This window comes from Cottoperca gobio, unplaced genomic scaffold, assembly GCF_900634415.1.
Source record: "Cottoperca gobio unplaced genomic scaffold, fCotGob3.1 fCotGob3_212arrow_ctg1, whole genome shotgun sequence".
Lineage (NCBI taxonomy): Eukaryota > Metazoa > Chordata > Actinopteri > Perciformes > Bovichtidae > Cottoperca > Cottoperca gobio.
In genome coordinates this window covers 165,290-177,130 of record NW_021166847.1, presented here as the reverse complement: position 1 = coordinate 177,130, position 11,841 = coordinate 165,290, and the positions used below count along the sequence as shown (strand labels likewise).

General features: G+C 51.6%; 1 protein-coding gene across 1 annotated transcript in view; it reads right to left on the bottom strand.

Moving 5' to 3' along the window:
* Positions 1-149: 149 nt before the first annotated feature.
* Positions 150-11,841, bottom strand: part of syne1b (spectrin repeat containing, nuclear envelope 1b) — a 124,453-nt gene continuing 112,761 nt past the window's right edge. Inside the window, exons 137-145 of the mRNA XM_029426616.1 lie at positions 5,096-5,262; positions 3,921-4,083; positions 3,548-3,735; positions 3,093-3,243; positions 2,832-3,014; positions 2,423-2,560; positions 2,025-2,216; positions 1,224-1,551; positions 150-916 (exon numbers count right to left, since the gene is read on the bottom strand). Of these exons, the coding sequence (XP_029282476.1) occupies positions 150-916; positions 1,224-1,551; positions 2,025-2,216; positions 2,423-2,560; positions 2,832-3,014; positions 3,093-3,243; positions 3,548-3,735; positions 3,921-4,083; positions 5,096-5,262 (2,277 nt within the window). The remainder of the gene's footprint in view (positions 917-1,223; positions 1,552-2,024; positions 2,217-2,422; positions 2,561-2,831; positions 3,015-3,092; positions 3,244-3,547; positions 3,736-3,920; positions 4,084-5,095; positions 5,263-11,841) is intronic.

Here is an 11,841-nt window from a genome sequence, read left to right as displayed (position 1 = left end):
AAGGCATACGGGCAGCGCTCAGCTTTTCACTTCATCAGCCAACAGAATGTTCATTAAACTCAACAAGAAGAGAAAAGGCTTGTTCACATGGAGACACACGGAGAGAGCAGAGCGAGCTGAGGAGCAAACATCTGTTCTCAACTATAAACTCAACCGTGCTGTGCTGAAGATAAATCAAAGTGAGTTTTATCAGTTCTGGCCCCGAGCTGAGCATGTTGTGTCTGCTGTGTCTGTTGCGTCTGCTGCGTCTGTTGTGTCTGCTGAGTCTGTTGCGTCTGCTGCGTCTGTTGCGTCTGCTGCGTCTGCTGCGTCTGTTGCGTCTGTTGTGTCTGCTGAGTCTGTTGCGTCTGCTGCGTCTGTTGCGTCTGCTGCGTCTGCTGCGTCTGTTGCGTCTGTTGTGTCTGCTGAGTCTGTTGCGTCTGCTGCGTCTGTTGCGTCTGCTGCGTCTGCTGCGTCTGTTGTGTCTGTTGCGTCTGCTGCGTCTGCTGCGTCTGCTGCGTCTGTTGCGTCTGCTGCGTCTGCTGCGTCTGTTGCGTCTGCTGCGTCTGTTGCGTCTGATGCGTCTGTTGTGTCTGTTGCGTCTGTTGCGTCTGCTGTGTCTGTTGTGTCTGATGTGTCTGTTGCGTCTGCTGTGTCTGTTGCGTCTGTTGCGTCTGCTGCGTCTGCTGCGTCTGTTGCGTCTGTTGCGTCTGCTGCGTCTGCTGAGTCTGTTGCGTCTGCTGCGTCTGTTGCGTCTGTTGCGTCTGTTGCGTCTGTTGCGTCTGCTGCGTCTGTTGCGTCTGCTGTGTCTGTTGTGTCTGATGTGTCTGCTGTGTCTGTTGCGTCTGTTGCGTCTGTTGTGGAAGCTGCTGCCTACCAGTGGAGGACCTCAGTGTTTGCTGTGTAACTTTAACAAAGGCCTCTGGGATCTCTACATCTGCAAGAAACATTACACACATTCAGCACATCACAGAACTGATCCCTATTATATATACAGTATATATATATATATACTGTATATATATACTGTATATATATATACAGTATATATATATATATATATATATATATATATATATATATATATATATATATATATATACTGTATATATATATATATATATATATATATATATATATATATATATATATACTGTATATATATATATATATATATATATATATATATATATATATATATACTGTATATATATATATATATATATGTGTGTGTGCAGACTGACCTGACAGTCCGGAGGCGGGCCGCTGCAGGAAGTCTCCCTCCTCACTCTGCTGCTCTCTCAGCGCCCTGCTGGCGCTCTCCAGCCCGCGGCTCAGGTCGTAGTCGTGGTCCCACTCCAGGGGGATGGAGTCCACGCTGGCCGGCGTGTCTCTGCCCGAGCGCTCGGTGCGGAGCTGAACCGCCAGCGAAGCAGAGCGGCCGGAGGAGGGCAGAGGGGATAGGAAGCCGTCCCCCAGCCGCTCGCCCCACGGCACGCTGGACAAATCCCCGGGCTCGTCCAGCTCCAGCTCGCGGTCCGAGAACGACACCTCGGTGTCATCGTCTGCCAGCTGCAGAACAGAAACACAGTGTGACGTGGGAGGAAGAGAAACACAGAGTGTGACGAGGGAGGAAGAGGGAGGAAGAGGGAGGAAGAGGGAGGAAGAGGGAGGAAGAGGGAGGAAGAGACGCACGACGTGGAGTCAGCTGATAAGTGCAGCTGGTGAACTGTAGTTTAAACTAAGTTCAGATAACATTTATTATTCCAACCACATGGAACTATTGTTCTTCTGCTCACAGCTCATGTGTGATTTATGAGCCGAGCAGGAAGATTGATATCAGGATGGAGAGGGCATTGTCATCAGAGGAGCACCTGAACGCACCAAAGGAGCACCTGAACGCACCATCGGCCTCGGTGCTCTCTGACTCTATATGCATAAAAAGACTCGCACTGCGCTCTGCTATTGTGTTGTTCACATCCTGCTTCTCTAACTTAGTGTGTTGAAGTGAAATCATGGACTCATCAACATCTTGTCAGTCTTACAGGAAGTCGAATAAGCTTCTTGTAGTAGCGCTCCACTCGTCCGAACACTTCTTGGCAGTAACGCTGCAGCTCCTCCAGCTCCTCCTCGATGACGGCGGCGTCCAGGGGCTCGCTCTTCTCCATCAGCGCCTCTCCCTGCAGGAAGATGTGCTCGATCTTGGCTGCGGTGAGAGAGATCTCCTGCTGGAAGGACTGTGAGATGAGAAGACAAACAAGTCCTTGTTAAATTCAAGTGTTCAGTACGACTGTTGACAAAGATCTAATATCAGATATAATGTCAACGTGAGAAAACACAAGTCTTCTGTATGTCATTGAACCAGCTTGTAGCTGAGCTCAGTCTGCACCACAGTAGAGCTGTGAAGCTGTGAATCAACACGTGTTTGGAATGGCGGACGCACCCGGAGTTGTTTGATCTTGGCCTGAATGTCACACTCAGAGAAATGTTCGATGTTGGTGAGCTGCAGGTCCATCTCCGTCAGCCACACCAGGACCCCGTCTCTGGCCGTCTCAAACTCCTCCCTCTGAGCAATGAAGTGCTGCAGGAGAAGAGAGGAAGGTGAGCTGCAGGGAGCACCACACAGACAGACAGACAGACAGACAGACAGACAGACAGACAGACAGACAGACAGACAGACAGACAGACGGAATGACTGTAGTATACAATAATAATAGATTTTGAATGCAGGACTGTGAGTATCTCTACACTGTAGTGTTACTGCAGAACTTTACTTGTAACAGAGTACTTCTGTAGTATTACTACTCTTGCAGATTTGATGTCAGGACACAACGTTGTATTAACGTGAGCACCTTGAGCCTGCGGAGGATGGACGCCACCCTCTTCTGCAGGTTGTCCCAGCGCTGGTTGGCGTCCTGAGCCATCTCCCGCAGGCGACAGGAGGAGTCGGTGCGGTTCTCCCGGGCCAGGCGCCGGTACTGCTTGTTGATCAACTCCAGCTGCGTGAGGCTCTCGTGGACCTGCCTCTGGAAGGCCTGCACACACACACAATCTTCTCACACGGTGCTGAAGAACAACGGTGCGTCTTCGGTTACACAGAACTTTTGCAATACCTCAAACTTCTTGAGCTCCTCCTTGGCGACGGTGTAGAGCACCCCGGAGGAGTTGGGCCGAGCAGCCGTCTTCTCTGAGCAGCACAGCCACTCCTCGAAACGAGCAAAGTCATCCAGGAACTTCTGCCATAAACGCCACGTCTCCTCAATCCTACCAGACAGGACATACCATAATAACTCCATCCAAACAACCTACACCCTCAGGAACACACTTACATCTGAGCTCATAGGAAATAATACTTCTTTAATTCTACGTTTGTATAATAATTTAGGATTTAATTAACAATAACATTTTATAATTTAGAATATTTTTAAATAAATATTTTCATTATTTTCATTTAATGGTCATATAACGAGGACAATGAGGTCATTAGAGGAACACAGGTACCAACAACACGTCATAACTCTGAACTACTTTAATGTTTCAGTTTTCCCTCCACTCTCCCTTGTCTCACTTGAGCCTCCTCTCCATCGACAAGGCACAGATGCTCCTCCAGCGGCGGTCCAGGCTGCGAGTCGCCTGCTGGATGGAGTCGCACTCTGTGTCGGTGGCGCAGGCGTCACAGTCGTGCAGAAGCACCTCGCACAGATTCAGCACAGATGCCACGCCGGTGCTGTGCTTCTCTATGTCCCGCTGGAGCTCCTGGGGGGGGGCAGAGAGTCAATAACAAACAGAGAAACGTCAGGATGCTTTTTCTGTTAAGGTATATATATATATATGTATATATATATGTATACATATGTATATACATATATATATATATATATATATATATATATATATGTATATACACATATATATATATACACATGTGTGCGTGCTGCTACCTGCTGCAGGTCGAGCTTCCTCTGGATCTCTTGGGTGTCGCAGGAGTCGTAGGCGATGGGTTTGGAAAGCTCCGCCTCGATGTGAGCGAGCCAGGAGCGAAGGCTGCTCATGTTCTTATCCAGCTGCTGCACGGCCACCAGAGTCTCCCTCAGCTTCTTCACTCTGTGGACAGAAGTGGAGCAGCTCCGTCAGTACGACCTGACGCATCTAATGCAAGATGCACCTGACGCAGGATGCATCTGACGCAGGACGTACCTGACGCTGGATGCACCTGACACAGGATGCATCTGACGCAGGACGCACCTGACACAGGATGCATCTGACGCAGGACGTACCTAATGCAGGACGCACCTGATGCAGGACGCACCTGACGCATCTAATGCAAGATGCACCTGACGCAGGATGCATCTGACGCAGGACGCACCTGACACAGGATGCATCTGACGTAGGACGCACCTGATGCAGGACGCACCTGACGCATCTAATGCAAGATGCACCTGACGCAGGACGCACCTGACGCAGGACGCACCTGATGCAAGATGCACCTGACGCAGGACGCACCTGACGCAGGACGCACCTGATGCAAGATGCACCTGATGCAGGATGCACCTGACGCAGGACGCACCTGACGCAGGACGCATCTGACGCAGGATGCATCTGACGCAGGACGCACCTGACGCAGGACGCACCTGACGCATCCAATGCAAGACACACCTGACATAAGATGCACCTGATGCAGGACGCACCTGATGCAAGATGCACCTGACGCAGGACGCACCTGACGCAGGACGCACCTGATGCAAGATGCACCTGACACAGAACGCACCTGATGCAAGATGCACCTGATGCAGGACGCAGCTGATACAGGACGCACCTGACGCAAGATGCACCTGATGCAGGACGCACCAGTTCAATGTATATATAAATTACAGACCTACATGCTCGTAATAATAAGAGGCTCTGAATCCGAGACAAATCGGCTCCAACAAAAGTCAGATTTGAGATATAAAAATAATATTAAAATACATAAAAACATTTGCAGAAACAAAAACAAATATCTGAAAACCCAACAAACACACAAGGGGAGTCATTGTGACATTTTATAGAGTAAAACATGAATGTAGAGAAGAATCTTCAGCTCTAAACTATAACGCTCCCAGGTACGTCCTCTCACCTGGCTCCGATCAGATCCAGCAGGTGCTGCCAGCGGTCGCTCACTTTGTTCAGCTTTAGTTCGATCTCAGCTGCTTTGCTCTTGTGACTGGCTCTGCACAGACGCTCCCCCAGCAGGTGCAGCTGCAGCTTGTTCTCCTCAGCCACACTGATCTCCTCCTGGAAGTCCTGACACACACACAGCAACACGCGGTTTACAAGTACTGTAATATACTGTAATATATACTTTAATATACTGTAATATATACTTTAATATACTGTAATATACTGTAATATAATGTAATATACTGTAATATATACTTTAATATACTGTAATATATACTTTAATATACTGTAATATACTGTAATATAATGTAATATACTGTAATATATACTTTAATATACTTTAATATACTTTAATATACTGTAATATACTGTAATATATACTTTAATATACTGTAATATACTGTAATATACTGTAATATACTGTAATATAATGTAATATACTTTAATATATGGTAATATACTTTAATATACTGTAATATAATGTAATATACTGTAATATATACTTTAATATACTGTAATATACTGTAATATAATGTAATATAATGTAATATATACTTTAATATACTTTACTTTACTGTAATATACTGTAATATAATGTAATATACTTTAATATGCTGTAATATACTGTAATATACTGTAATATACTTTAATATACTGTAATATAATGTAATATACTTTAATATGCTGTAATATACTGTAATACTGTAATATACTGTAATATGCTGTAATATACTGTAATATACTGTAATATACTGTAATATATCCATCCATCCATCCATCGTCCACCGCTTATCCGGGATCGGGTTGCGGGGGCAGCAGCTCCAGTAAGGAACCCCAATTCCTCATTCCAACCGCTTCACACTCGGCTGTGAACCGATCCAGTGACTGTTGAAGGTCACAGACCGATGATACCATGAGGGCCACATCATCTGCAAAGAGCAGCGATGAGATCCTCAGGTCACCGAACTGCAACCCCTCTCCTCCACGACTACGCCTCGATATCCTATCCATGAAAATCACGAACAGGATTGGTGATAAAGCGCAGCCCTGGTGGAGGCCAACATTCACTGGAAACGAGTCCGACTTACTGCCGAGTATCCGGACACAACTCTCGCTTTGGGCGTACAGGGATTGGATGGCCCTCAGAAGTGACCCCCTCACCCCATACTCCCGCAGCACCTCCCACAGTATCACCCGGGGGACCCGGTCATACGCCTTCTCCAGATCCACAAAACACATGTAGACCGGATGGGCGTACTCCCAGGCCCCCTCCAGGATCCTTGCGAGAGTTGGTCTGTTGTTCCACGACCAGGACGGAATCCGCATTATTCCTCTTCAATCAGAGGTTCGACGACTGGCCGAACCCTTCTTTCCAGTACCTTGGAGTAGACTTTACCAGGGAGGCTGAGAAGTGTGATACCCCTGTAGTTGGCACACACTCTCTGGTCCCCCTTTTTAAATAGGGGAACCACCACCCCGGTCTGCCAACCCCTAGGCACTGTCCCAGACTTCCACGCAATGTTGACGAGGCGTGTCAACCAAGACAGCCCCTCAACACCCAAAGCCTTCAGCATTTCTGGACGGATCTCATCAACCCCTGCGGCTTTGCCACTGTGGAGTTGTTTGACTACCTCAGTGACTTCCATCAGGGAAATTGACGATGATCCCCATCAGCTTCCAGCTCGGCCTCTACCATAGAGGGCGTGTTAGTCGGATTCAGGAGTTCCTCAAAGTGCTCCTTCCACCGGCCGATAACCTTCTCAGTCGAAGTCAACAGGGTCCCACCCTTGCTGTACACAGCTTGGATGGTTCCTCGCTTCCCCCTCCTGAGGTGCCGGATGGTTTTCCAGAAGCACCTTGGTGCCGACCGAAAGTCCTTCTCCATAGCTTCTCCGAACTTCTCCCACAGCCGCTGCTTTGCCTCTGACACGGCAGAAGCTGCCGCCCTTCTAGTCCTTCGATACCCTGCAACTGTTTCCGGAGTCTTCCCGGATAACATAACCCGGAAGGACTCCTTCTTCAGTCGGACGGCTTCCCTGACCACCGGAGTCCACCACGGTGTTCGAGGGTTACCGCCCCTTGAGGCACCTAAGACCTTGAGACCACAGCTCATCACCGCAGCTTCAGCAATAGAGGTTTTGAACATCGCCCACTCAGGTTCAATGCCCCCAACTTCCACAGGGATGTCTGAAAAGCTCTGCCGGTGTCATGAGCCCTCTCCCTGCCTGGTAACACCACTAATTGTTTTCAATTATGTGCCACTCTGCTCCCTGCTCTCTCTACTCTGTCTGATTACCTCCACCTGTCTCTGCTCTGCTCCACCCTCGTTAACCTACCAGCTGCACTGCATTTACCACTAATCATGCCCTGTATAGAAAGCCCTGTTTTTCAGTCCACACTTTTCAGATCGTCTGCAAGCCTGCATCGGAATCCTGCCTGCCTGCCTGCCTGCCTGCCTGTCTGCTTTCAACTCTGACTCCTGATCTGTGATCCCGGACCTGTTACTACTACTCTGATCTCCAGCCCCAGTAAACCCGACTTGCCTTCCGCCTTATGACTACGAGCTTTGAATATCCCTGAACTGTACTACTGCCGTGCCTCATTCGGCCCTGTTGTGTGTGTGTGTTTCAATAAATCCTTGATCTCGAAATTGCGCTCCTGGGTCCTCGTCTGTCTGTCCTGACAGAACGATCTGACCATCATGGACCCAGCGCACGCCCAGACCAGCATGCAGGTAGAGACTGAGATGTCTGCCCTACAGCGACTGGAACGCACTGAGGGAGACATCAATCGGATGACCGGCGATATCGCTTCCCTGCTCCAACTCAGCCAACAACAGCAGCAACAGCTCCAACAGCAGCAACAACTACTAGCCCAAGCCCTGCTGCTACTCACCAATGCGGCCACTCCTGCTTCGTCTGTTCCAGTACCGCCTCCAGAACCGAAGATTGGCCATCCGGAACACTTTGACGGTGACCCGAAGCAGATCCGAGCCTTCCTGAACAGCTGCCGAGTGCAGTTCGCATTACAGCCCAGGACCTTCTCGACGGAGGGAGCCAGGGTGGGTTACGTCATTACCCATCTCACCGGCCGAGCTCGGTTGTGGGGAGCGGCAGAGTTCGACCGGCAGACCCCAGCCTGTGCCTCCTTCAGTGCCTTCGAAGAGGAGATGTTAAAGGTCTTTGACTTAGGTTCAACAACAACCGAAGCATCACAAGCACTGCTGACCACCCGCCAGGGCAATCGGACGGTGGCAGACTTCTCCATAGACTTTCGTACCCTGGCAAGTCGCAGCTCGTGGGACTCCGAGGCACTGGTGCACGCCTTCCTCCACAGCCTGGCGGACTACATTAAAGACGAGCTCGTCTCTCATGAGCAGCCCAAGACACTTGATGACGCCATTGCCCTCGCCGTTAGCATTGATCGGCGTATCCAGACCCGCAGAAGAGAGAGGGGGCGTCTGAGTCAACCAGCCATCCGCATTCGGGGGGAGTCCTCCACGTTCTACCCCCCGCCTGTCAAGCCCCAAAGCCAACTCAATCAACCTGAGCCCATGGAGATTGGTCGCGTCGCCCTCACCCCTGAGGAGCGACGGCGCCATCTAGCCTCAAACCTTTGTCTCTACTGCGGTGGAGAGGGTCATCGTGTCACCACCTGCCCGTCAAAAGCCGCAGCTCACCAGGTGTAGGGGAGATCCGGGTGAGCCCAACACATCTTCAGTCTCCCCCCATCCGAAAACCCCTGCTTCAGCTCCGCCTTCGACTTTCCGACACAACTCACACCCTGGCCGCCCTAGTGGATTCCGGAGCCGAAACAAACATAATGGACACAGAGCTCGCGCGGCAACTGGGCGTGAACTGTCAACAACTCACTCCACCCGTTCCTACACGAGCCCTGGATGGACACTGTCTCGGCACCGTCACTCACATCACGGCCCCTGTGACAATTCTGCTGTCAGGAAACCACCAGGAGTCCATCCAGTTCCACCTCCTACCCTCACCCGGCCAACCACTCATCCTTGGATTTCCGTGGCTCCGTCTTCATAACCCCCAACTTGACTGGGAAACAGGCACAATACGCGAGTGGGGGAGGGGCTGCCATCGGACCTGCTTAAAGGGAGCCATCTTGCCAATCGACCGGGGAGCTTCCAGCACCGCCCCCGACATATCCAATGTTCCTGCCTGTTATCACAACTTGAGAGAGGTGTTCAACAAGTCCAAGGCCTTGTCTCTGCCACTACACAGACCATATGACTGCGCCATCGACCTTCTGCCTGGCACCACATCCCCGAAGGGCCATCTCTACTCGCTGTCAGCCCCAGAAAGAAAAGCCATGGAGGACTACATAAACGACTCACTGGCCACCGGCATAATCCGTCCATCATCTTCCCCCGCGGGAGCGGGATTCTTCTTTGTCGGAAAAAAGGATGGCTCTCTCCGTCCGTGCATCGATTACCGGGGCTTGAACGACATTACAGTCAAGAATCGTTATCCTCTACCCCTACTCTCCTCTGCCTTTGAACTGCTGCAAGGGGCCACAGTGTTCACCAAGCTAGACCTGCGGAATGCCTACCATCTGGTGCGGATGAGAGAGGGTGACGAGTGGAAGATTGCGTTCAACACTCCAACAGGACACTACGAATATCTCGTCATACCGTTCGTGCCCCTCCCAAAGCTGCCAACTGCAAAGGAGACCACCCGGGTGGTCTTGGAACATAGTGTTTCGAGTCCATGGTCTGCCCAGGGATATTGTGTCAGATCGAGGTCCTCAATTCTCTGCGGCCTTCTGGAAGGAATTCTGCAACCTTCTTGGGGCCACCGCCAGTCTGTCATCGGGATTCCACCCACAGTCGAATGGTCAAACAGAGCGCATGAACCAGGAGCTGGAGAAGGCACTGAGGTGTGTGACCTCACGCAACCCCCGTGCTTGGGCCCAACATCTTCTCTGGGTAGAATATGCCCACAACTCACTCACCAGTTCTGCCACCGGACTCTCCCCCTTTCAATGTGTTTATGGATATCAACCACCTCTGTTTACCAGTCAGGAGGGAGATGCTACCTGTCCCTCTGCGCTCGCCTATGCCCGCCGCTGCCGCCGCACATGGGCCCAGGCTCGCGCCACACTCCTGAAGTCCAGTGCAAGCTATGCTATCAGAGCCAACCGGAGGAGGACCCCAGCACCAGTTTACCATGTCCGACAGAAGGTCTGGTTGTCGGCTCGAGATATACCACTGCGGGTGGAGTCGCGGAAACTGGCGCCTCGCTTCATTGGACCCTTTCCCATACAGAGGGTCATCAGCCCTACGGCGGTCCGACTACTGCTACCCAAGACCATGAAGGTACATCCCACCTTCCACGTCTCCAAGCTCAGACCTGTACATGAGAGCCCACTGGTCCCAGCAGCACCACCGCCTCCTCCTCTGCGCTTCCTCGACGGTGGCCCCGTCTACACGGTCCGGCGACTGCTCCGCTCTCAACGAAGGGGTAGGGGCATCCAATATCTGGTGGACTGGGAGGGTTATGGTCCTGAAGAGAGGGCTTGGGTTCCCGCTAGAAGAATTGTGGATCCGGCCCTCATCACTGAATTCCATCGCCAACACCCTGACCAGCCATCTCTCCGACGGAGTCTGCGCAGGGCTTCTTGCCATGTAGATCCACTTCCAGGCCCTGCTGCCCCTGCTCCGGTGTCTAATCCTGACCCTGAACCTGGTTCTGAGCTGGGGCCCTCGGATGTCGAGTCTTCTGATGGAGACGGTGCCGCTGAGGATATGGACTCTGACCGCTCAGAGGAATTCTGACTCTCCGCCAGCTCCCCCGCCTCCCGCCCGGCTTGGTGGTGTTTCTTGGGGACTTCTGGGGCCGTCCCTTGGGGGGGGTGGGGGTCCTGTCATGAGCCCTCTCCCTGCCTGGTAACACCACTAATTGTTTTCAATTATGTGCCACTCTGCTCCCTGCTCTCTCTACTTACTTATGTTCGAACATGGTGTTTGTTATGGCCATTCCATGACTAGCACAGAAGTCCAACAACAAACAACCGTTCGGGTTTAGATCAGGGAGGCCCTTCCTCCCAATCACGCCTCTCCAGGTGTTTCCATCGTTTCCCACGTGTGCGTTCAAGTCTCCCAGCAAGACTACGGAGTCCCCTACTGGAGCCCCCTGCAGGGCTCCATTCAGGGTCTCTAAGAAGGCCGAATACTCCGAACTGCGGTTTGGGGCATAAGCACAAACAACAGTCAGAGTTTTCCCCCCCATAACCCGAAGGCGTAGGGAGGCGACCCTCTCGTCTACCGGGGTAAACTCCAACGTAGCGGCGCTCAGCCGGGGGCTAGTGAGTATCCCCACCCCGGCCCGACGCCTCACACCTTGGGCAACTCCGGAGAAGAATAGAGTCCAACCCCTATCCCGGAGTACGGTTCCAGAGCCAAGACTGTGCGTGGAGGTAAGCCCCACCAGATCCAACTGGTAGCGATCCACCTCCTGCACTAGTTCCGGCTCCTTCCCCCACAGAGAGGTGACGTTCCACGACCCCAGAGCCAGCCTCTGCTGCCCGGGTCTGGTCCGTCGAGGTCCCTGACCATCACTGCCACCCGTGTGACAGCGCACCCGACCCCAGCGGTTTTTCCCATGAGTGGTGGGCCCACAGGATGGATGGATGGGAGGCATCACGTAGCTTCTTCGGGCTGTGCCCGACCGGGCTTCGTGG